The sequence below is a fragment of the Lichtheimia ornata genome (assembly GCF_029851405.1).
Source record: "Lichtheimia ornata isolate CBS 291.66 chromosome Unknown scaffold00005, whole genome shotgun sequence".
NCBI classification, from domain to species: domain Eukaryota; kingdom Fungi; phylum Mucoromycota; class Mucoromycetes; order Mucorales; family Lichtheimiaceae; genus Lichtheimia; species Lichtheimia ornata.
In genome coordinates this window covers 472,390-498,565 of record NW_026695325.1, presented here as the reverse complement: position 1 = coordinate 498,565, position 26,176 = coordinate 472,390, and the positions used below count along the sequence as shown (strand labels likewise).

Sequence of the window (26,176 nt, the reverse complement as noted above, 5' to 3'; positions counted from 1 at the left end):
AGTCAATAACTAATGTCGCTCCTACCTCAAGGTATGGGAGGCCCTTCATTATTGAGTTTAACGTCAAGGACACATCATCTTTGCATTAAGATAGATTTACAGCTCAACTTTAGTGGTAGAAGAAATGTCATAGTGGTAGGGTTCCTAAGCTTTAAAAGTAAATGCCCCATTTTCATCCACCATGCATCTGATGACTATGTTATGATGTTGTATGTCAAATTCAACGCTAAAAACACGTCCTACTGAGTAGCTATCCCCTGGTATACACTTACTCATAGCTGCGGAATGCAAGCTAGCCAACCGCTTCACTATGTCACTTTCAGCCTGTGTCTGGACCCGTGTTTCTTGCATAATCAATCGAACGTACAACCCTTATTTATTACCCGATACGGATGCAAAAGAATTATACCCGATTACGTTTGTCGGTTGGTCTTCCGGTAAGGGTTTTTCCAGCTACGCGGGAAAAGGTTGAGCGTCCCAAATGCTCACACAAATTTGGTTGTCCTTGGATACGACAATGGAAAAAAAGGCTAGTTGCACCATCACTGGCAATGATGTATACATAGCTCTTGTACAATGATTATGTATCTAGGTGCCAGGGATGGCTTACAATGAATGACTATTGATGGTTCTTTATAAGCAATCGGGCTTCTATTGTGTGGCCAACCATTGCATCATTTCACCCGTATGTATGACATAATCGTCAGTGGATGATATAATCAATCCTTAGCATGCACGGAGTAATGTTTATCTAGATCATACACCTATGAAAATTTGTATGATTGGCATTCGACAAGATTCCATATTCCATGTTTAGGAACATCTAGACATGCTGTTCTTTGATCTGGCACCGTGGGAGGTATTGGAATGCATCGATGCTTTTCCAAGAATTTTTCGATCGGTATGGTAAAACTCTCGATCGGCTTTTGCCTAATGGATCGCCGAGACGAGCGTCCCAAAATCCTGGTTGTAGGTCTCATATCAATTTGTTTAAGATGACACACCCCCCTTATGGATGGTATGACGAGGACGCAAAATGGATCACAGTTGGCCTAGACCTTAGCATGAAGCAGCAAAGTTAAACGATACATCATCAAAACCAGCATAAATTTCATTGGAATGTGTTATTGCATGTACAATAGCTTTAATTTTAACAATGATTGGAAGATGAAGGATATATACAATGAGATGAGGAGGGGGTATTATGCATTAAATGACTCGAGCAAATACGTTGGATTATGAGGAGATTGTGGCAGGTGATTTTGAGTAAGACAATGACGACGATGATGATGATGCGGAGGAGGAAATGGATGATACCGGCGAAAAGTAGTAAGTAAATTGCTCAGGTTTGGGGTCTCTTTCAAGAATTTTCTGGATGTCGTCAAGGGTGGTATCATCATCAGGTAGCTCGGCCTTCTTCCATTTGCAGTTTGAACATTCGTAGCGCACATGCATGTTGTTGGTAATCTTTTTGTTAAGCAAAATCAACTGCTTTTCGGAACGAACAAGTTGTACAGAGGTTGGGTTCTTGCAGCGAGGGCATTGATGGGTGGCATGCTCAAGAGAAATCTTCTTGCCAGGATTGGCAGCAATGACAAAAGAACCAGTGGACATCATCATGCGTGTATATGTAGTGGGAAAAGGTATAAGGTGCCTTTATAAAAGAAAGTACGCGTAGGGAAAACGATTGATGGAAACGGCAAAAGAGGGGAAAGTGTCATGCTCTTTTATATCTTTTGTCCCTTGTATCACCATCCCAGCTCCGATGGGCTGAATTTCATCGTCATTAAGGCCACGTTGTCTGCCGCATTATACCCCGCTTGACACCATGGCTGCTCATAATGACGTATTCATCATGGAAGGTATTCATGGTTTCGATCAGCTTCTTTGCTCGCCACCTTTATCATATGTCTTACTTGCATAGTAGCTATTGGCAAGCGCCTTTACGATAGCAAGGTCATTGTACAGGTATACCATTTACTCATTCTGGAAAAACCTTTATTGGGCACGGACACAGGCGGACACTCTCGGCTCAAAAATTTTTAATAGCCATGCAAAATTTCTCTTCTCTGATGAGATCCATCCATATATGGTCAACAATCCGCTCAAAGTTGCCCTGGACTTCCGTAGCTATAGAAATCTAGACGTATTGCATCTTGTGGGCCGCCATCGAGAAAACCACAGAAAAAGCATCATTATCAAAGAACCAAGCGAATGAGAATGCCGATCTGATTACAGCATTGTGTCATACCAATGTTAAGTTTACCCACCGCTCGATCAATGCGCATTTTTTTGCCAGTAATCGCTGATTTTCGGTGAGCATCGATGGCTTTCTCGAACAATGGAATGTTTCACTTTGGCAATGCAACTTTTTTCCTTTGCCAATGCTAATCAACATAGCGTGGCAGGTAGCAAATGCATGTCTTTATGTACGTATCTGATATTACAATCTCATTCAAATGATCGGAGCAACATCAATCGATCTCGCAGAGTTGCACAACCTCCGGTAATATGTAAAGCAGCCAACAACGTCACCCGCTATTACATCTTCGATGATCAGCTCAAGTATGGGCACATCAAGCAATAATGGGTATCTCAACTCAAACCACTACGTGTTTTTTACTATCCGATCATGCATACACAGCTTTAATAAAAGATGGTGCGTCCTTATCAGCAGGGGTTACAATCACAAGTTTGCCCATCGATCAAATATCTGATAACAAATCTCGATCATGATTACAATTCTACCCGAGATCTCAAAATACAAATGATCGGTGTGATATGCTTAGACAAGTAGAGTGCTTCATGGTACGAGATTTGTCACTTTAATGATAATGTTGGATGCCATGCTAGACCTTAGGCTTCTCGATCTATTGCTGTACCTTTCGAAGCCTATTACATTGTCGGTTTTTAAAAGGTCTCAATGAACCCATTACTCAATTAAGCATAAGCAATTGCTGCAGTCACCATCGCAAGTAGTAAACAAACAACAACATGAATATGCAAATCAAGGTTTATTATTATTTCTTCAACAACAGCATGTTTGTAGTATGATGGCAACCTTATCAGGAGGGTAAATGGCGTGCAATGACATGAACATTCAATGCATGCTAAACGGATGATGTGAGTACAGGTGGCTGTGGTGGTCAAAATTAGAGAAGTTTATGCATGCCGATTTGCAGAGGAAGTCTTGGCTTTGATTTACAAAATGTAAAAGGTGCTGGTGATTTCTCTGGACTCCTCCTATCTTCAATGCCAAGAACAACAATGATGGGTCTTTCCTATACGTGTGATTGAACGAGAGGAATGACAAGGTTCATGGACCGTGGATCGTTTCAGGCTTGCATGAGAGTTGCCCATTGTGTTACAAGGAAGGATATTAAAAATAGCTTTGTGTTGCAAATACAAATACCACAAGCAAGAGCCGGGGACAAGCGATAGGATTGTGCTACAAGTGCTACGGCTCCCTTTGTTCATAATGCTTGCCAAGAACGAGAAACATCTGACGTGAACCACAATGCCAAGACACGAATGATCGACATTGTTGTCGCAAGTGAGCAAATACGAGCCTGACGACGGCGACGGAAAATATGGTCATTTGTTGGTGATTGATAAGATAGGCTCATATTAATGCAAGCTATCGATCAAAAGGTCACATCATCGGTGGTTTCATGTGTAAGAATTGTGACACGATTGAAGGAAAGAGAGAGAGCGCGTGTGGGTGTATGTGGGTGTGTTTGGAGATATGCATGCAGTAGTAGTAGTATGGCCAATACCATCATCTGTAAGCTGACGAGGGTGTGATGACTCAACCAAGCATATCATACACTTGATGCTCCTTTTTTTTGGCGGGCAAAAATGGTTAGGGCAAATGTCAAGTGTCCATGATACGAAACAAACCTGCGAGTTGTTAGTCAACAGTCAACATCAGCCAAGCATTACAGGAAGATGTGTCGTGTCGGATCCATTCGTTGAGTGTAAAAGTATATGAGTATTGTATGACAAGATGAATGACGTGCACTTTTTGTGTATCACTACGGTAACAGAGCCGGAATAGCTCATTGGAAAAAATCGATAGATTGGGTGTGGATCTTTTTTTTCGCTTTCTCTATCTTTTCGTTTGCCCTTCTTTTTGTCCTTTTGTGGGGGTTATGCGGTGTGGAAATCGCTTCCTCGCATCCATCTGCATTGCTTAGTATGTGTATATAAGCATCACGTTATCCTGCAACGTTTCCCCAACCGATTTTTTAGAGTACTTTCACTGCTTCTTGCATATCCAACTGGCATCACAAACACTCGCATACATACAACAACAACCAACCACGCCTTTCTTTGCATCACTTTCTTTTCTTTATTCCTTTTCTCGGTCATCCTAGGGATAATAGGCATGACTACAAGCAGTGTGCTTCCTCCTTTATCGCTCAAAAGGATACGCTCCCATAATACTTTCAGGACAGCTTCTGATCAACACCGACAACATCCTTCTTCCTCCACCAACGAATCACCCAGCAGGCTTTCAAAGTTCAAATCGAGCTTATCTATTATCACAAAGTTTAAACGCCCATTCACTTCGCATTCACCACCATCGCCACCGCTTACCCCACCTCAACACGATGCTCAACAACCACAACCACAGCAACGAACCAAATGGCGACATCGTTGGTCACAGCATTTCGATAAGCGAAGACTATCCAGCATATTGAGCTATGGTCTCTTTGAAAGTGAAAAACAACATGACAAGTATCCATTTGCCAATGATATCTTTTACGAGCATGAACGATACAGACGAGCTAGTCGATCCCATTCAAGGCTTGATCTCAAGACATCTACAGTAATAGCAACATCTGACAGCAGTAATGATGATCGACACGTACGGCAAAATGCTCAAACGATGCCTCCTACACCATCGCCACTTCCTTCACCCATGATGGATGATGACGATGATATGGGATTGCCATGGCAACAAAGAGACAACCATTCATCCAACAAAGCACCACCTGCAAGCATCCTTGTGAAACGTGGGGATGATTCGGTGTTATCCAATATGAGCACTACCGCTGCCGCCACTACTAAGACGACAAAAACGAGAAATCGTGCACGATCCAAATCATCATCATCCACCCATTCCAGACGTGGTCATCATCACATACGACAAAAGTCGTCGTCAAACATCACTGTTAATTCCGAGGACTTGACAGCTAAAGAATTTGCAGATATTGCTGGTATTCGCATCCTGGATGATGCAAGTTTATCATGCTGTGATAACGACGCGATTATGCATACAAGTTCCACATCAACACGGTCGAGTTTGCAAGGACGAGATTATTCTCACCATCGATCCATGCGAAGTGCAGCTTCTTGTTCTTTGTTACGACCCACTCCACATATTTGGGATGCTGAATTTTGGAGCAATCCTGATGCATCTTCCTCAAAATCAACAACAACCAACAACAACAATCATCATCATCATGATGGCAACAGTATCAAACAGCAGCAGCAAGAATGGGGTCGTCGACGATCCACATCCAACGACTCTTCGCGTTCACGCTCAGCCATCAATAATTGCGTGATCAAAAAGGGGCGCTTTGAAATCTGCCTGGAAACGGCTGAGAGCACCGAAGCCTTGGTTGGCAGCAGCAGTAACGCATCGTCAGTCGGTTGTGATGAGCAATGTATCCCCAAGATTGTCACTACTGACATGGATCAGCAGTAATGATTGGTTTTTCTTTACCACCAGTGTACTATTCCCATATTTCCACAACACGTCTCATTGGCTTGTACATACACAATCAACTTGTATCATTGTCCCCTTTATATCCCGCCCTTCATCGTTTAATCCACATCTTCTTCTTCTCCTCCAAAGAATAACAATAAATGCATCTTCTATTGGATGTTGTTGAAGATTGATTCATTCTACTCATGCTCTACATAGAAGTGATGATGTGGGAAAGAAGGCTTGATAGGGTTAAGCATTATCATAAAGGTAGTTCCATTGTATGTATGTATGTATATATATATAGGTATGGTATCATTGTTGATGAGTGAGTGGGTGGGTGGGTGGGTGGGTGGCAATCGGGATACATTACGGGATTACCCAAATAGCTTCATTCTGAAAACTTAAAGGAGGTGGTTGATACCATAGATGGAGACCAACCACGACGATCATCCTACTGTATCAGTAAAACCTACTCCCTATTTTCTTCCCTTGTCGATATATGAGTAACTCATTTTGTCGTCTTTGTCTTTTTGTATCATTTTCTACTTGCTGTACTTGTGCACCTTTCCATTCCTTACCTACGAGAAGCCGGTCTTCGTTTTGATCTTCTCATCGTCATTCCTTTAACCCAATCATCAACCCATCACACTCGTTTTATCATATTATTTACATTTAAACAATGCATCAAGGACGAAATAGCCCTCCACCACCCTATACTGAGAAACGCCAATCATTCAACAGTGATGACAGCAGCTTACGTTACAGTGAGAGCAGCAGCACCAAGGGTGATGATGGCATGTTTTATTATCACCAACAACAGCCATGCGGCTTGACAGCCCATCAAGATCCAACGAATCCATTTGCATTTACACCGGGACAGCTTGAACGACTTGTTGAAAAGAGAGATGTCAATTTACTATCCATGTTGGGCGGGGTGGAAGGAGTAGCTCGGGGGTTACATTCACACATCATCCATGGCCTCACTCCTGAGCACGAGAAATACCAACTACGACCTGTGTCTCTTTACAATATTGCACGTATGGCTATGAATGATGAAGTTCGTAGTCAAAAGAGCGACGAAGACAATGAGGACGACATTGAAGATGACATTGTGGGATATAGCTTATCCGATGTATCCGAAGAACAAAAGCATGGCCCCTTCTTTCAAAGATTGGCTGTCTATGGTTCCAATGTCCTTCCACGTGTCCAACACAAGAGTTTATTGACCTTAATGTGGGAAGCTATGCAGGATAAAACATTGGTAACTATCCTATACAGGCATATTTAATATGGTCTCTCATATTTATTCGCATATAGATTCTCCTTACAATATCAGCTGCTATTTCACTATCAGTGGGATTATATGAAGATTTGACTACGGTGGAATATGACAGCAGCGGCAACCGAATACCAGCTGTTAAATGGGTGGAAGGAGTTTCCATCATTGTAGCGGTTCTTCTCGTCGTTCTCGTTGGCAGCATCAATGATTACCAAAAGGAAAAGCAGTTCCAGCGCCTCAATGCGAAAAAGCAAGATAGGAAACTCAATGCAAGTTGTTCATTTGTGAAGCTCCATGTTATGAAAGCTAACATTGTCGTATTGTATTAGGCCATTCGCTCATCGCAGAACGTGCAAATCTCTTTGAATGATATCCAAGTGGGCGACGTATTGCATGTTGGACCTGGCGACATTCTTGCAGCTGATGGAGTCTTGATCAAGGGAACGCATGTCGTAAAGTGCGATGAGTCTGCAGCGACTGGTGAATCGGATGCTGTACGCAAAGCGAGTCTGCATGATTGTCTTTTAAACGGAGACGCACCATCAGGTGACGAGGGTGCCCTTGATAACAGCTCGAGCCATCCAGATCCATTCCTTATTTCAGGTGCCAAGGTCCTCGAAGGTGAATGCACGTATTTGGTGACAGCAGTGGGCGCACAATCAATCCATGGCAAGACCTTGATGGCATTACGCACCAAGGATGAATGCACTCCTTTACAAGAAAAGTTGGATCGATTGGCAGGCAACATTGCCAAATTAGGTGTCTCAGCTGCTGGTGTCCTCTTTATCATCTTGCTTGTGCGTTGCGTCCTTTCTTTTGCTACGGCTCATTATCCAATCTCAACATCCGATGTCATATCACAGCTTATGCGTATTCTCATCACCACTGTAACAACCGTTGTCGTCGCTGTTCCTGAAGGTCTTCCTCTGGCAGTAACGCTTGGTAAGTTGTTTATGCTTTATACCACATCATTTGGGGATAATCCACTAAATCATGACATTTTCATAGCACTTGCTTATGCAACACAACGCATGCTCAAGGACAACAATTTGGTGCGTGTTTTGGCAGCATGTGAGACGATGGGCAATGCCACCACCATTTGCTCTGATAAGACTGGCACTTTGACACAAAACAAGATGGCCGTGGTTGCTGGTACATTTGGATCATCATTCAGATTTCTCAAAGATTCTCCCTCGTCACGTGGTGATTTGATTGATCTCGAAGCCGTTCACTTTCGATTACCTCTTCCTGTACGCAACTTTCTCAACCAAGCCATGATCATCAATTCAAGTGTAATGACGACCACGGATGAATCTGGAAAGACAACACTGGTGGGCAACAAAACGGAGACAGCCATGCTCAACTTTGCTCAAGAAAGTATGGCATGCGAGCCTGTGGAACAGCTACGATCATGGTGGCCTGTGGAATTTGTTTATCCATTCAATTCAACACGCAAGTGCATGGCTACAGTGGTACGCATTACTACTTTGGATGAGAACACCAAGAGGGAGAAGACTATCTATCGATTGCATGTCAAAGGTGCTTCAGAGATGTTGCTCAACTCCGCTACCCATATTGTATCGATGCATGCAGCTTCCTATGATCGTTTTCAAGGTGTTCAACATGGCAACAGCTACGACATTGAAACACGTATTATGACGGATGCCAATCGTACGCGTATGAGCAAGATCATTCAGAGCTATGCAACACGATGCCTTCGAACAATAGCCTTGTGTTATCGAGACTTTGACAGCTGGTCACCTGAACAGGATATTGAAGATGTCTTGGCAGAAGGTGGATTGACGTTACTTGGTATTGTTGGTATCGAGGATCCTTTACGTTCAGGCGTGAAATCGGCTGTGGCAGCATGTCAACAAGCGGGCGTATGCGTGCGGATGGTGACTGGCGATAACATGTTGACAGCCAAAAGCATTGCCCGGCAATGTGGTATTTATACTCCTGGTGGAAAGGCTCTTGATGGACCCACATTTCGACAACTTTCTCCAATCGAACGATTACGTGTGCTTCCCGGATTACAAGTGCTTGCAAGATCGAGTCCTGAAGATAAGCGTCTCCTGGTACAAGGTTTACGTGAACTTGGTGATACCGTGGCGGTGACGGGTGATGGAACCAATGATGCACCAGCACTGAAGGCTGCCGATGTTGGATTTTCAATGGGTGTTTCAGGCACTGAGGTTGCCAAAGAGGCGTCAAGTATTATTCTTATGGACGACAACTTTTCGAGTATCGTACGAGCCATTTCATGGGGACGTTGCGTCAATGATGCAGTCAAGAAATTTCTGCAGTTTCAGCTCACGGTCAACGTTACTGCTGTCGTTCTCACGCTTGTGTCAGCTGTTACTAGTGATGATCAACAATCGGTGCTTACAGCTGTTCAATTATTATGGGTCAATCTTATCATGGATACGCTCGCTGCTCTTGCATTGGCTACTGATCCTCCAACACCATCATTGCTTAAACGCCGTCCTGAACCACGTACAGCACCATTGATTACTCGATCCATGTGGAAGATGATTGTGGGCCAAGCCATTTACCAAATCATCGTCATCCTCACGCTCATGTACACAAACATTCTCAACCTCAATGATGACAAGGATACTCTGGCAACTATGGTGTTTACTGCATTTGTGTTTTGCCAATTCTTCAACGAGATCAAGTAAGTACATAAACAATGACGAGGTTGAAAATTAGGGTATTAATCGAGGGTAAACATAGCTGCCGACGCATAGACAACCAATTCAACGTATTCAAAGGGATCACCAAAAACAAGTTCTTTGTTGGGATTTTTTTGATCACGATCATCGGCCAGATTCTGATTGTCCAATTTGGTGGTTCGGCGTTCCAGACCGTGCCTCTTCACATGAAGGATTGGGTGCTTTGCATACTTGTTGGTTTGATGTCTCTCCCCGTGGGCGCTCTTATTCGTTTGATCCCGGATGAAATACTTGAATCAGCTCATCCTTCACCACTCTCCTCAACTGCTTCAGTGATCAATCACACGTACATCGTTCCTATCCCTGATGATAGCAGCTCTCAATCAAAGAGGAAAAGTCTACGTTGGTGAAGTCCATAGAGAGCATCCATTGCATTCCTTTGTAATAAACAAAAAGCAAAACCCCCACTTTATCTGAAACCAGAATAGTGGTGACCACAAACCTACTGCTGCGGATTGAAACAAAATGGAGAGGAAGCAATCAAGAACACATTATGAACCCATCTAGTGGTAGGCCACAACATGCATTGTATCAGTAAACAAGTATGCAGCTTATGGCTTATGCGGCCATTGTTTTTGTACTTATAGAGCATTGGATTGGATCGTCCTCTTGTCTTTTTTTCTTTTCATCAACTCTACGTTTTTATCATCATCATGTCTCTTGCGTTGACCCAGTTCGTACAGCGACCTTCCTTTGGTCATCAAGGGAACAAGACCAAGGTTCGCGCCAACTTCTTTGAGGTGGTGAACTTTCCTCATGCAGACTTTCATCACTACGATGTCAACATTGATCCACCCAGCACTCCTGTTGCTCTCTACAAGCGTATTTGGGCCACACTCTGTGAGAACAAGGATAATGCTATCAGCGCTGTGTTTGATGGGAAGAAGAATTGCTTTTCTATCGTTCCTCTTGCACTGAATGATAAAGGAGAAAAGACTTTCGAGGTAAGGCTGCAAATGATAACCATGATCAAAGCATACAAGGCATCTCAACTAGTGTCTTTTCTTAGGTCGTGGTTCCTGGTGAAAGACCTCGTGGTGGAGGTAGCGCTTTCCGTGTGCGTATAAGAAAGGTCAATCAAATCAACATGCACGAGGTGGCAGAGTTTGTCCATGGAAGGGCATCACGAACCAACAACGTGTTGACCGGTAAGTGACCTCTTATCCTGTGAACTTATCATAGCATGCTAATATCACTTATTTAAGGATTCATGGCTTTGGATATCTTGATTCGCTATTTGCCCAGCATTCGCCATGTCACAATCGGCCGCTCATTTTATACTCAAGAAGAAAGAAGGGCATTGTCTGGTGCTGCCGAGTTGTGGTCGGGATACTATCAATCCGTGCGTCCTGGTATTGGTAAGTAAAGAAAGTGCTTGCTTGCCTGATTGATGCTTAACCACCTTTTGCTTATTCAAAATAGACAAACTCTATGTCAATGTGGATACAACAACAACAGCATTTTATGAGCCGGGTATGTTGCATCATCAAGCCGCCAAATTCCTTGGATGTCGCAGTGTGGATGAGCTTAGACGTGGACTTGATGACATCCAATTCAAGCGCTTGAGCAAGTTCATCAAAAGCGTACGTGTCAAGGTCATGCATCGTGGTGGTACACATCAGCCAAAATACTCCATCAAACGACTTGTACCTGCTACACCATCAACATCCCATTTTGAACGAGATGGCACGACCATCACAGTCAAGGATTACTTTTTGCAACAATACAACATCCGCCTTGCATTCCCCAATTTGCCATGTGTCCTCGTTGGTCGAGATGTTTTATTACCAATGGAAATTTGCAGCATTTTACCTGGTCAGCGTCTTACAAGGAAGCTTGATGAACGACAAACAGCAGAGATGATTCGACATACATGCCAAAAGCCTCACGTACGTGCAAACAAGATTACAACAGGTGTTCAACAACTTGAGTATGGTCGCAATCCCTACCTCAAAGAAGCGGGTATGAGGATCAGCAATCAAATGGCTACGATCGATGCCCGTGTTCTCCCACCTCCTCAAGTAGCATGTTCAACACAGCCTGGTGGTATAGTTCGTCCCAACAATGGCGTTTGGAACATGAACAACAAGTTGGCCAAGGCAGCAACACTGAAGTCATGGGCGGTTATCAATTTTGCGCAGCAAATCCAGCAAGTTCAAGTGGTTCAGACCTTTGTGCGTACGATGATTGATTGTCTTGTCAAGGCTGGCTTGGTAAGTTGTTGTCAAGTGTGGTGGTGTATCTTTGGAAATCATGTCATATTTAACATGATACATAATCCCATCTTATAGGATGTTAAACAACGCTCACCACCGCTATTACGAGCTGATCCTCAAAGTGATATTCGAGTTGCTATGCTTGATGCTGGAAACCTTGCCTACCAAAAGAGCGAAGGAGTGGCTCCTCAACTTATTATCTGTATACTACCCAACATGAATCGGCAGCTTTATGCAGAGATCAAACGCATCGGTGATACAAGTAAGAGATTATCGGATTGAGATGACAACATGATTCCTCACTCACACAATGATCTTTTAGATTTGGGAGTGGTGACCCAATGCCTTCTAGCAAAGCATATCCTTCAGCCCAAACAAGCCTATTGCATGAATGTATGCTTGAAAATCAATGTAAAGCTTGGTGGCATGAATCAGTATATCCCTCAACAGCACGTACCCTTCATCAATGATCAAACAATCGTCTTTGGAGCAGACGTATCTCATCCAAGCCCAGGTATATACATTTATAACATTGATCCAAAGGAGTCGGTTGCTGATAATGCTATTTATTGGTATGTTTTTTTAGGAGACAGTGCGCGTGGTTCTCTTGCCGCTGTTGTTGCAAGTATGGATCCTCAATTATCACGTTATGCTGCCGAGACTCGTGTTCAAGCAGGAAGGACTGAAATCATTGCCGACTTGTCGATCATGGCACACGCTTTACTCATGAAGTTCATTGACAGCAACAAAAAGAGACCTGAACGCATCCTTTTCTATCGTGATGGAGTATCGGAAGGCCAATTTGCAGACGTGTTGCGCAATGAGGTGCTTGCTATCAAGAGTGTATGCCAATCCATTGCAAAGGATTATGATCCCTCCATCACCTTTGTCGTTGTCCAAAAGCGCCATCATGCACGTTTCTTCCCTGTTGGATCCCAAAATGCTGATAAAAGTGGAAATTGCTCTGCTGGTACGGTGGTCGATACTACTATTGTGCATCCATTTGAATTCGATTTTTGTAAGTATCATCGATCAATGCAATTACGTACGATGAGACGACAACTAAAGGGTGTGTTTAAATTCCATAGACCTTCAATCTCATGCCGGATTACAAGGAACTTCACGCCCCGCCCATTATCACGTCTTGTACGATGATAACAACTTTTCACCTGATGACTTGCAGCAACTCACGTACAATTTGTGCTTCACATACGCCCGTTGCACCCGATCCGTTTCCATTGTGCCAGCTGCCTATTATGCTGATCTTGTTGCCTCGCGTGCTCGTCTTCATTATCTTCAAGGATCATCCGAAAGTAGTCAAACGGTCGAGGAACAACAGCGCTCTTTGGCTCCTGTCAAGGATGCGGTTGGTAAAGGTACGTCGTCCGTATGCGCTATCATACTCAATTCTTATATCCTTCTAACGTCGTGTTCACCATGATCAGTCATGTATTTCATGTAGTCGTTGTCATTGTGTTTGCCTCTCACATTCCCTTTTTTTTTACCTGCGGTGTCAAAACTTGAATCATTTTGTCCCCCTCAAACCCATTTCCTTTGTTACTGAAATCTGTTGTTCTCAATCCACAAACCCAAGAAATATATGCATTGGCATGATCGAATACATATCAGTGAGCTTTATTGTTGATGAAGAGATGCCATTTTCATTTGTCTTCCACCTTATTTGTAATGCAAAAGATACATTAGGGGTACAGCCCGCCTTTATCAATTAATGTGTATTGGCGTCTTTGTGAAAGAAGGGCACATCGCTCCAGTAAAGGAACATGGCACGAGATGACAAGCCATATCAGCAATAGCGTTCATGCATGTGTGCATTCGGGCAAGCAGCCATAGAACGGCATAACCTTCCCCGCTTTTGCATTTTGGTATGTAAGAATAAAAGCTTCTTAGTTGCTCTTTCTTATTCCTCATGATGCACGATGATGTAAAGCACATGAAGAGCGATCATTTTATTTGGATGTACCCGTCTTTGTAGTAACAATAGTAGTAGTGGTATTCAAAAAAATCAACGTGACGTCCACAAACACGCCGATCCATCAGTGCACGCACACTTTTTAAGAGGATTGGGTTACCTGCATGTTTGTTGATGTCGAGTGAAAACGGCCTGGGTAATGCGCAGCTGCTAATAAATAATGTTGTTGTTGACGATGATACAGTAATCATGATCGTTTCCATTTGGCTACTACTACTTGCATATGACCAACGCATAATGACACAGCCATGCTGCTCGTTCATTAGACAAAACTGCAATGACAGCATCCGAAAAGAAATCCATGAGCGTGTTGAGCTTTTTCTCCCTGAAGCTCCTGGATTCATTTTCCAAAACAAAAAAACTTGCCGCATCGATGTACTTTACAAACACAGTTTCCTTTGCTAATTTTAGGATGCAGCAGCGTGAGTTGTTGAGTGCGCGAGAGAGACAAGCTTGCATCATGTGCTGCTCCTTTATGCAGCTACGTAAAGAAAGCCAATCATCATAACCACACTTTGAATCGCTGTGCGTGTGTGTGTGACACACATGCACAAAATACCACCACCTGCCACGCAATCCTCCTCACCCATGGGTTATTGATATGCAATGGGGCGCACGTCCGTAGATCATCATCACTTGACGCTTTTGTGTCAAAATGGCATCTATGTGCTTTGTCTTTGATTTCATTCGTGCACATCGTGCATGCATCTTTTGTGCCAAGACAACGGCTATCGCATCTCTATGCACAGCTTATTTTGCCAACTACATACCGGGAATGACTTCCGGGTTATTGTTCCACCACGATCACTTTGAAGCAAATAATCAGGGAAGGTGATTAGCAAGATCAAGTTCTTTGTAGGACTAAATGGGCACCTGCCTGTTTAAGCTTTTGTTCGTGCCAATCAGGGATGGGGGACAAGAAGCACTTGGGAAATTATGAAAGGGATATCAGCACTCTTTTGCTGTACACGCTCAGACCCCCGAGACGCCCATTATCCATGTTGCATATTATCTAGTTGGGCGCCTTTGCATACATATCCCCTTTCTCATGTTTAGACTGCAGCAACAGCACCCCTTTGCATCCCTTGTTGTTGTTGTTGGTGATGGTGGGAAAAATAATGACCATCGTGTCATTTGTTTTGTTCTGAATGCGTAGCATAGCAGAAGTGGTATGTGCGCATACAAACCAAGACCATGGTAACGATAGCAGTAGAGCATGTCCAAACGAGGAAGGATCACCAAGAGCTGCGGTGGATCCAACATGGGCGATAAAACAGCCAATGCTTGCCCGCGCATGTGTGAGCGTTGTACCACCATTCACTCAATTTCAAGCGGACAACAATTTACTCACCGAGAGCTTAATCTGCTGACCCAGGGGTCATTGTTGGGAGTGCGCAAGAAGACAATGACCACCATTTTGCATATAAAAAGGGAGGACCCATCAACAACAACATTACCTGCATCCATCATTGTTGTATATACCCAACGCATCTTTACATTCCCACTTGAAAATGCACGCACAACAACAACAATATACAAGCGCATACAATACACCCATGGCTGGCTGGCTAGCCAAAATGACACCATTGCCCTTTGGCAAGTCGCGATGGCAAGATCGATTTTTTGTTCTTTTGGATACTGAATTGCGTTATTACAAAGATGAGGTGAGTAACAACAAATGTCATAAATGTGTGTTGTGTGACCATGGTTGTTGCTGACCCCTCTGATCAGCATGTTGTATCCCCATCAGGTATCCTAAATCTTCGGCAGATCCGTGGTGCTGTGGCGATGGCTGTTGATCAACAATCCTACTGTATCCGCCTCGAGCCGCATCGTGAAGCACATATCAAACCATGGACCATCGCTTGCCGATCATCAATTGATTTGCAAACATGGCTTGATATTCTACGTCAACGTCTTGATCGACTTGTCCCTCTCATGTCGTCACCCGATACAACGAGTATTATTACCACAACCATCACTGCAACATCATTATCCATCTCTCTTAAACGTCCATCATTTTCATGGCTACGCAAACAAAAGCATTCTACGTCTGATATCAACGTATCATCAGAACCACTGTATCATGCCATTACCCATGACGATTGTATTCCACGTCCACGACCTAGGAAAATGGGTCCGGCACCATCCTTGTCTCGACGACGAGGTATCGTCCTTCCACCCATCATCATTCAAGATTCACCTTTCTACGAATCCGGCAGTCTATGCTTATCATCATCACCTTCCGACATTTCATCATGCTCTTCGTTGTCATCCTATGGCGTTGACAATACTTACAATGGATTGACAACACCTTTACATCCACCACCACCACATCAGCATCATTTGTCACGCATGCTTAATGAAGGCGATAAGAGCGACAAGCATCATACTGCGACAGCTGGATTGCGTAGTATGCCAAGTCTTGCTAAGCTCAAGGTCCAGGATGAAGACGCATCCCCTTCATTTCTCCATTACAAGGAGCGATTCCACCTTGCATAACATAGCTTCTTTTCTTACTATTATTAAACGTGTAATTATGTACATACATGAGATCTACAATACCATGGATCTACATTTACTTCGTGTAGATCCACCATGTAGTACGACATTGTGTGTTGACACGATGATGTAAATGAACCCATACATATTGCTTTCCTTCCTGCAAATCTCTATTCCCCGTTCAATCCAGAAAACAACCAAGTGATCCACATCTCGTGCTTATGAGTTGATAGCACGATACCCTTCTAATAACATGTTGCATCCAATTTTCATTCAATGTAGGCTTTATAAAAAAATCACAAGGTGACTATAAATCCAAATAGAATAGGATACGGGCGAAACATATAGAGTCCATTGGTATCATTGTATTCTTGATTGTTGCCGTCTTAAGCATTCCTCATCCATGATTGCAAAATAGTTGCTGCATGCATTGACTTCTTGAGTATTCCCATACCATCCATAGCTGTAAAACACCTTCTTTCGTCAGAGACAGAGGGCCTTTTGTCAATGCCATCCAATCCACCATCACCCTTACCCCATATCCACATGGTGTGATCTTTCCTTCCTGCTAACGGCGTCCCAAGTAACCAAGGCGACATTCCGAGAATTTCTCTTCACTGCACTTGATTGCATCCACCCATCCAAACTGTTCCAATTCCAAATGTTGATTGAAAGAGCCACGTGATCGCTGTTGATATGCTTCCTTTTCAATCCTGATCTTCGTCTACCTCTTTCTTGGTCATCTCCATTGCAGCTCGACCGGGTGAAGAGTGCTTGTATTGTGATGTACATGATGGCTGATATCGAATCATTCGAATCCGTATGTAACAAAGCAAGTTGCTACACGTAAATATTGCTGCTTCTATACGATGGCTATCTGCTGTTCGCGTAGAAAAGCTGTAGGCAAGTTGCTGCAAGTAAAGAATGCTGTTTGAGACAATGGAGTAAAGACACATTGCTCATAGCAGTTGCTGGAATGAATGCTGTTACGTTTGATTGTGGCGGAGGAGCGTGTTGCAGTAGAGTGATAAGGTAGTGAATGCTGTTTGGAACAATGGCGTATAGACCTCGCTAATAGCAACTGCTGGAATGAATGCTGTAACGGTTGATTGCGGCAAAGAAGTGTCCAAGAGAGTGCGTAGTGTCAAGAGGCTCGTGTGTTGTAGAAGAGTGACAAGAAGGCTGTGTACACGCCATGAACTTGCCGTTCAGTCGAAGACAATCGGATCAAGGCATTCATAGGATTGACATGATGGGCTGAAGCAGGACAATTCGTTCGCAGGTGGTGGTTGTACTTGAATGGGGCCAATAGTTGAGAATGGGAGCAAGAGGGAAGAAGTTGAGAGTGGGAAGAGCTGTGAATTTAAAGGAGTTGAACTGAAGTTGAATGCTACTTCTTTGTTTGAGCGTAACTTGGTCAAATCCACTCGGATCATGAAAGTTAAATGATGGGCATGCTGGGCTGGAGCAAGACAATCGTTCGTATGCATTGGATTGGACAATAATGGAGAATGGGAGGAATGGGCTATTAGCTGGCAGTTTACAAATAACTTTGCAAAATGATTTTTCTCATATTGGGCGATACTTCTGTGTTTGAGCGTAACTCAACCAAATCCACTCGGATCAAGAAAGTTGAAGGATGGGCATGCTGGGCTGGAGCAGGAGAATCGTTCACGTGCATTGGATTGGGAAACAAAGATGATTGGGAGGAATGGGCTATGAAGTGGCAGTTTACGTATAACTAACCAGATAAATTTTTCTGATTTTGGATGATACTTCTGTGTTTGAGCATTTTTCAGTCAAATCCTCTCGGATCAAGAAACTTGAATGATGGGCATACTGGGCTGGAGCAGGAGAATCGTTCACATGCATTGGGTTGGGCAACAAAGGTGAATGGGAGGAATGGGTTATTAGCTGGCATTTATGAACGAGACACTGTCGAGCATCGCGCGCGGCGAATTTGGAGCCTTTTTATACTTCTCTCAACCCTCACGGTAGATTCATTTTGCCGGCCAACCAAATCGTCTGTTCCACAAAGCCATATTCAACAATTAGCAAGGTGACCAAAACCACATCACCCACCATACCTACGGTTACCACCAGGGGTCAAGCACGAGTCCAGAAACGTAGTGCAAGCTCTCGTGAAACCAAACTCCCCGTGCCGATTGCCGAGAAGCGTAATCGTGCTGGAAACACAAAAACAGTGAACACAATATCGACAATGGATGATCCAAACGAAAGCAATTCTCAACAGCAACCTCCTCAGCAGCCTCCTGCTTTGGCAAACTTCGACGCAACAACAAGCAACGTTGACGATTGGGCTGAACAGGTGCGTTCTGATATCGAGAACCAGCAACAGGAACAAGCAACAGGAACAAACGCATTCGATTGGGCCCGCAATATCCAGCAGCAGCTCTCAGCACAAGGGCAACAAATTCGGCAACAAGCCCAACAGCTAGCTCAGCACCACGAGGTGATACAACGTTTCCAGCAGCTGCTTGAGGAAAATACTCAGCTTAAGGAGGAAAATGCAATGTTGCGCAAGAAATTGGATGCCTTGCAAAACGACATGAACCAGCCAAAGACCACGTGCAACACTGAAATGGTAGTTGATGATGAGGACGACTCGCAAGATGCAATCGGGAAGGCATGTGACAAGGTAGCCGCTGCCATGGCAACCATTGCACAAGAAGGATCATCCACCAAAGATTCAATTCATGCACATGCCTCGCCATTGAAAAAAGTTTCATATGCAAGCATTGCAAAGAAAAGCAGCACTCGTTCTCAACGAAGGAAACAACGTTTGGACAATCCTACGGAGGGCATGATTGCGTGGGCCACGAGGAAATTTACCAACACCAATACGGAGGATATGGATGATACTCACGAACCTGTACGACCACGTGCACGTTACGATATTGTCTATCTAACATCACCCCAACGTACATCACACGGTGAAGCAAGACGTGCTCTTGCTATTTTCAAGATCCCACAGGCAAGAATCATTGATGTACATTTTCCGATCCGCGGCATCATCGGATTATTGATTCATGCAGACTTCAAGACCGAGTTGTTGGATTTACTCAAACAGGCCAAGGTGAACCCTGTGGATTTCAACCCCACAGCACCAGCAACAATCATCAACCCGGAATATGCCGACTATACCGGTGAACAGCGTGCCGACAAAGCCAAGGAACTTTATAGCAATAGGATGCTACGTGCATGTGCTCGCATGCCGAAGGCATACCTTGGAGCATCCATTTTACGACATTTTGTGTCACTTGCCGAAGACGATCCACATCACTTGGATAAAGTCGTTGAGAAACAATTTGAGATCATGCGTCCAAGACCAACACGTCGTGAACGTACTCCTCTCGCAATACCATCAATTGAGGAAGCTCGTCGTTTGCTTTCATCAGAGAGCAACGCTGGAATGGATACCAATGAGTAATTTCTCGACTCCACGTATCCATATTGCACAATTTAATGCCGCTGGACTCAATCGCTCGCTGGATGAGCTGATCACTTTATGCAACAATGACAATATCGACATGATCTTTCTCAACGAAACATACCTTACACATGGCCGTCTCGCCACGGAATGGATACAATTTCACAACTATGCAATCCAATCGGAAAACGCGACTCGTGGTTTTGGTGGAGTTTCGTTGCTGGTTCGACCCAACTTCCCTCACCATATACATATGCATCCAATCACATCACCTTATGTCCTCACCTTCACACTTGGGCTGTACACCATCTACGGCTGCTATTTCCCCCCATCGATGGATAATGCCGCATTTCATCAAGTACTACGCACTATGACAATATCGGATCACACAATTATCATTGGCGATTTGAATGCTCGTTTACAGTCTACAGGCGATTCTATCACCAACCCTCGTGGGAGAGTCTTACGGGATTGGCTTTCGGATCATGGCCTCCATGTCTGGAATTCCACCTTGACACATGGCATCTTTACGTTTGAGCGTAACAATGGGAGAAGTATCATTGATTACTTTATTTCACGTCATCACGCTATCATCGACCCCAGCTTACATATCTATAGTGACATGTCTATGAACTCGGATCATCGTTTGTGCGTCATGTCATTCATTCCACGGTCAACATTGCCACATTTGCCGGAAGCAACAGCAGCTCGACAACATTGGAAATTACAACGCTTGGCGGATCCCGATGTAGTGGAGCTATATCGGCAAAAATTCAACACATTAGCAACCCCGCTGGCTGCTGAATTGAATGACCTACTGGAACCAAGGGAGAATCAAGAAGTGGATCGACAGCGTTTGGAGTCTCTTGGGCAACAAATAACAGAGGCAGTTACACAGGCACTTGATGAAAGTGTCACACGTGGGCGAATGCGTCCCAAAACATGGAGATGGTTTTGGAATGAACAACTACAGCAGCTGGCGGATCAACGTGAATTGCGATATCGACAATGGCGCCGTGCACCCGACAATGTAATTGTACGAGCAACAGCATGGCAACGTTACGTTGAGGCATGTGAGAAATTCACGTTGGAGATCAAACTTGCCAGACGACAGACATGGAAGAGCTTCGTAGTGAATATGGGACGTAAACCACCCAATGAAATCAACTCAGTGATTAAGCGAATGAGACGAGCCAAGGTAGCACCAGTGATGTTATCACACCCTGATGGACCTCAAGCAGCAGCCGAAAGCATGGTGAGCCACTTGGAGAACGTATTTGGTGGCAACAACGATTCCATTGTCTCTCACCCATCTTCGGTTGATACCACGGATGTTGACGACTCACCTTTCACACATGAAAATGTCGCTGCCATCATCAAGCAAGCAAATCCTCGCAAGGCCCCTGGTGTGGACCATATTACAGGAGCAATGTTGAAGCCCATTGTCAACCTTATCTCACCTCTGCTCGCATCCTTTTTTACGCTGTGCTGGTTGTGGTCATGGACACCTAAGGATTGGCGGATAGCGCAAGTTGTCCCCATCTTCAAGAAAGGCGATCCAACCATACCAAGCAACTATAGGCCGATCAGCCTCACATCCATCTTTCGTAAGATCCTCGAACGGAGCATGTTGCCGCAATTGTTAAGCTCCATCCCAGCGCTTGACATCGCCCAAGGCGGTTTTCGAACCAGTCGTGGTGCATTGGATCAAGCATTTGTGTTACACACACTTATGCATCGTTACCACCAACTTTACGAGGAATGGCCTATTGTAGCGTTCCTTGACATCAAAGCCGCTTATGACTCTGTGGATCGATCCATCATCTGGCGATACCTAAAACAACACCTCCCAAAGCGATTATACCTCCTCTGCCAACACATGTTCGAAGATGTCCACGTTTCGGTGATTCTCCACAATTTCCAATCTCGCTTTATTCGACCAAAAAGAGGGGTTCTTCAAGGCTCTATCATCAGTCCTCTTCTATATGCTATCTTCATCAATACGCTCCCACAACGCCTACGTGATTGTACACATATCCACAAACCAATCTTCATGAGCCACACTCCTCAAGACTCAATTACGGAAGCCACATGTCCCACCATTGTTTATGATCGACCATTCAGAAGAGGACGCCCACCTCGAAGACCGGATACAGCTCGCTTGATGGTGAATGGATTACTGTATGCAGATGATGTAGCCATTCTTGGTTCAGCAGAGGATATGCCTTCACTCTTGGAAGCAGCCGAGAGCCATTCACTCGCAGCAGGATATCACTGGCATCCAGGAAAATGCAAGACCATCAACGCAACACCTCATCTCAACCTTCAGCTCTACAACGAACCTATTGCAAATGTCACCACATTCACGTATCTTGGTATTCCATTCAGCAAGGAGGGTATTGATAGGCGCCAACTACTGCAAGACCGCACATGCAAGGCTACAAGTGCCATGGCAACACTTCGACAAATGGGTATCCATCGATACGGGTTGGGTTGGTGGCAAGCTCTACGTGCATATCGAACATTCGTGAGACCAGTGCTAGAATATGGGTTAGCCATTGTCCCATTCTCTTATGACGAACATACGGCCCTTCAACGAACACAAGCCAATTGTATCAAGCTCTGCATGAATAGCACCACCGATCGACGCTTACCTACAATCGTGCCACAAGTTTTAGCAGACTTGCCATCAATGACACTCCGTGCACGTACTCTTCAACTCATGTTCACCGCACGAGCTATTGAATTACCTCCAACGACGATGCTACGATCAGTGATTATGAATTGGCTGCAAAAACGACAAGCGTTCCATTTCTGGAGAAGACTAACAAGAAACCCACTGTTTCGTACGTGGAAAGATTTGATAACCGGTCCTGTGGCTGATTGTCCCAAGTATCCTGTGACGTTTACCATCAAACAGCATCGCGACATGGAACTATCATCACGACGTAGTCGTTTTTCATCAATCAGGGCCCTCCGCCCAGTCCGCATGATTGATCCGATTCTGTATTTGCCAGCATCAAGTCGAGATCGACACCGTCTAATACATTGGCGCATGTATTGGCTACCATCGTATCCCCTCAAACCATGTCGCTGCAACACAACGACTGAGGCCGGGCGCAAGCATTTCATTACATGCACAAGGATCCAAGAAGAATATCAAGCCTTACGCCAAGCTTTTGCTAAGGACAATGGAGACCTCCACCTTGTGGATGCCGTTATGAATTCCCTACCAAGGACAGCTGACACATTACAACAGCCACATTGGCGAACTATATGGCTGGCGCTTATCAAGTACCTCCGTCAAGTTGACTTTCTCACTCATCCTGATGCAGCGGACTTTGACGAAGAAGAGCCTCCAATGCAAGCGCTAGATGATCACCATGCTCATTTGGAACAAGAGGCCCGTGCTCAACTCGACTCCACATAACTCAGCATTCACACACCTTTTAGTATCACCCGCTCCATACGCTCTGGAACTTTCCTTTTTCCCTTTTTTCTCTTCTTGCTTCCTTCACCAAATGGTTGACTTTTCTCCTCATCGAGGTTTTTAATGCACCATTCATACATCATAATCTCTCTTTTATGTATACATTTCGTTTTGTCAATGGGTCGACCGCGTGCCTAAAGGACTATGGTCATTTAGTACCCAAATAAAAATATAACTTTTCACCTGGCATTTATGAACTATTCCTAAATAGTGTACAAGTATCATGCATCGCCTGTGCTGACTGACTCAAGTTACACAACACGACCCTCTGCATCTTTTGCTCTGTCAGGGTCTAGCTACTTTACATTAAACAAAGACCACTTCTCATATAGCATCACGCTTACAAACATAAAGGTGCCTGTATCTCCGAACTTTACAATGAAACGTGGGGTTTTGAATAGAGCAATGTGCTCGGCTTGGCCAACAGCACCTTGGGTGCAAGTTTCAAGTTGATCGTGGCCAATCCCACATTTCGCAATGTCGCCACCAGCCAAAGTGAAACGAGTCGACCTCTTGAATTTCTTTTCGACGACCAAAAAATATTTTTTGGGCTGTTTGCGACATTGAACGTAAAACTTTCACACAAGGTGCTGTTGGCCAAGCCGAGCTCATTGCTCTATCAAAGACCCCACGTTTCATTGTGAAATCTTGAGATATGACTGTCTTTATGTTTTCACTATGCTGTAAGCGTGATGGAGTTGCTTTTTCCTAGTGGATGGTGCCGGCTGCATTAACGGAAAGATGAAGAGCTGAGTGAAACCGCACGTGGTGGTTACACAGACACGTCCTTGACAGGTTGCTACACAAATGGATGATGATGATGATTGCCTTTTGTGAAGGTACGTAAGTAAACAGCATCCAATAATGAAGGTGTGTCACGGTATGCATCACATTTGCATGTAGAAGAAAGTCGAGCTGCATAAACCCAATTTGTATATGTAAAAAGATACATATACACATTGAATGAGTCACTCATCCTGAAACTCAATGGAGGGATGACTTCACTTTTTCTCTTCTCAAGCTCATCCCACTTCCCAATCCTCCTTATTATATTACAAAATCCATCTACTTCTTGCAGGACCGATAACCGGACCACCTTTATTATTCCATCTTCGAAGCAATAGTATGTAATCCACAAGCTAGCAACCTCCAACAAGCGTGTACATAATAAATAAACAATGCTTTATTTCATCTAGCTATCTTGCTATGTACTGTACATTGCCACCACCATCGTCGTAGTCGTCCTCCGTCATCATTCCTACTCGTACTCGTCACCAGTCGTCAATCTCATCCGTCACACCAACATCCAAAAATACACAAGTTGAAAAGAATGGGATCTTACAGGCTTCCTTTTGAATCTCGTTGTCGTCATCATTGTCATTGTTGTAAATGGGGTGATTATCGTAATTGTCATTGTTGTGGATGTGGTGTCATCGTGATCGTCGTCTCTACAAATAAGAAAGCATGCAAGTTAGACCATCTGATACCGGGAATGATGACGATTATTGGTATACCGTTAGGTGATCCTCTCTAAGAAAGAAAGCAAATCAGAATTTATTCACAAACCAAATCACCACCATACGAGCAACATCGGGCGATCCCTTGTTATTGAGAAAGCACTGCACGAATCGCGCAAGGCCAGTTCGATCCATGGCAAGGAAGGACATCACTTACGTAGAATCCAGGCACATAGTTGTCCTCATTCATCCTCTCCAAAGAAAGAATGATCCCCAATCCTTCCAATCATTTCCCACCTCATGAAAAGAAATCCTCAAGGGAAAGAACGAGCCTATCACTAGAAGAGCGTGTTGGTTTGCACTGATGTCAAGCTGTTGCAAATCCCCTTTTACCTCAACACGGTGACCATGCTCTTCCAAAACCCTATCGTCATCGACCCATCAACTCAACGCAGGCCTATAGAGCCTTGGACGCGTTCCAAGAAGCTTTTTTTTTTAAGCAAACTGGCTAGTGCAGAGCGACGCAGCGGCCACTTGATACAGGTTGGGACTTGAACCCAAAGAGATGATGATGATGCCCCAAGTTGCATTGCCTGACCAAGAAACCTATTCAATTCATTATTAGCACACACATACAATAAACGCCCTTTTCATTGTTTGTCTCATTGCACTTGCCTTTTCCATATACACAAAGACCCTTTGTCGTTGGTTATTGGAAACAGAAAACCATGGTGTAGTATAGTTGAGCCGAAACAAAACGCCAAACCATCCAACGTCTTGAAAGCAAACTTGCCCTCTATACAAGCTGACGCATCAATGGAACCAATTCGGCTGCAACATTGGACTTTGAATGTACCTGTTGACATCAAGCGTAGAGCGGGAATAGCAACGAAAAAAAGGAAGCAGCGATATCGCTATGGTAACCACCAACCACCAACCACGCTCACTCCCTGACAATGCATATTCAGAACTGTGTTAATACCTCACAGCCAACAAGAGTTTATTGTAATAATGAATGCTGCTATTATTGAATAGGTTCTTGGTCAGGTAGTGCAACGTTGGGCATCATCTCTCATAGGGTTCGACTCCCAGCCTGTACCTTTTGGCCACTTGTTGGTATAGCTATTAGAGTACTGTTAGTGATGCTCACGAATGCGTAAAAAATATATAAATGATAAGGTGGCAAATTAGCTTCCATGGAAACCCATGTACTGACAAGGATGGCCACGCGAAGGCTTTGCTGTCACCCTCTCCCCTACGGTGCACCAAGCCGGATAACGGGGGCTGCCATTGTAAACAACAGCATCTTCTATGGGTGCTGCTCGAGCCAACATGTTCGG

General features: G+C 44.2%; 8 protein-coding genes across 8 annotated transcripts; 6 read left to right on the top strand and 2 right to left on the bottom strand.

The window, feature by feature from the left end:
* Positions 1–1,236: 1,236 nt before the first annotated feature.
* Positions 1,237–1,620, bottom strand: O0I10_001961 (uncharacterized protein; the record flags this gene model as incomplete). Its single annotated transcript, XM_058482050.1, has 1 exon — positions 1,237–1,620. The coding sequence occupies one exon, from the start codon at positions 1,618–1,620 to the stop codon at positions 1,237–1,239; it is 384 nt and encodes a 127-aa protein (XP_058347181.1).
* Positions 1,621–4,387: 2,767 nt separating this feature from the next.
* On the top strand, positions 4,388–5,713 carry O0I10_001960 (uncharacterized protein; the record flags this gene model as incomplete). Its single annotated transcript, XM_058482049.1, has 1 exon — positions 4,388–5,713. The coding sequence occupies one exon, from the start codon at positions 4,388–4,390 to the stop codon at positions 5,711–5,713; it is 1,326 nt and encodes a 441-aa protein (XP_058347180.1).
* A 682-nt stretch (positions 5,714–6,395) lies between these two features.
* O0I10_001959 (calcium-translocating P-type ATPase, PMCA-type) lies at positions 6,396–10,080 on the top strand (the record flags this gene model as incomplete). The annotated part of the gene is made up of 5 exons (XM_058482048.1): positions 6,396–6,977; positions 7,034–7,264; positions 7,325–7,937; positions 8,004–9,672; positions 9,732–10,080. The coding sequence occupies 5 exons, from the start codon at positions 6,396–6,398 to the stop codon at positions 10,078–10,080; spliced, it is 3,444 nt and encodes a 1,147-aa protein (XP_058347179.1).
* Positions 10,081–10,383: 303 nt separating this feature from the next.
* On the top strand, positions 10,384–13,408 carry O0I10_001958 (uncharacterized protein; the record flags this gene model as incomplete). The annotated part of the gene is made up of 9 exons (XM_058482047.1): positions 10,384–10,674; positions 10,740–10,878; positions 10,936–11,088; positions 11,153–11,943; positions 12,022–12,208; positions 12,269–12,460; positions 12,533–12,964; positions 13,035–13,322; positions 13,392–13,408. The coding sequence occupies 9 exons, from the start codon at positions 10,384–10,386 to the stop codon at positions 13,406–13,408; spliced, it is 2,490 nt and encodes an 829-aa protein (XP_058347178.1).
* Positions 13,409–15,447: 2,039 nt separating this feature from the next.
* On the top strand, positions 15,448–16,438 carry O0I10_001957 (uncharacterized protein; the record flags this gene model as incomplete). Its single annotated transcript, XM_058482046.1, has 2 exons — positions 15,448–15,600; positions 15,668–16,438. The coding sequence occupies 2 exons, from the start codon at positions 15,448–15,450 to the stop codon at positions 16,436–16,438; spliced, it is 924 nt and encodes a 307-aa protein (XP_058347177.1).
* A 2,221-nt stretch (positions 16,439–18,659) lies between these two features.
* O0I10_001956 (uncharacterized protein) lies at positions 18,660–19,889 on the top strand (the record flags this gene model as incomplete). The annotated part of the gene is made up of 1 exon (XM_058482045.1): positions 18,660–19,889. One exon carries the CDS (start codon positions 18,660–18,662, stop codon positions 19,887–19,889), a length of 1,230 nt encoding a protein of 409 aa, XP_058347176.1.
* Positions 19,890–20,142: 253 nt separating this feature from the next.
* On the top strand, positions 20,143–23,319 carry O0I10_001955 (uncharacterized protein; the record flags this gene model as incomplete). Its single annotated transcript, XM_058482044.1, has 1 exon — positions 20,143–23,319. One exon carries the CDS (start codon positions 20,143–20,145, stop codon positions 23,317–23,319), a length of 3,177 nt encoding a protein of 1,058 aa, XP_058347175.1.
* Positions 23,320–25,879: 2,560 nt separating this feature from the next.
* Positions 25,880–26,170, bottom strand: O0I10_001954 (uncharacterized protein; the record flags this gene model as incomplete). The annotated part of the gene is made up of 2 exons (XM_058482043.1): positions 25,880–25,958; positions 26,049–26,170. The coding sequence occupies 2 exons, from the start codon at positions 26,168–26,170 to the stop codon at positions 25,880–25,882; spliced, it is 201 nt and encodes a 66-aa protein (XP_058347174.1).
* Positions 26,171–26,176: the final 6 nt, after the last annotated feature.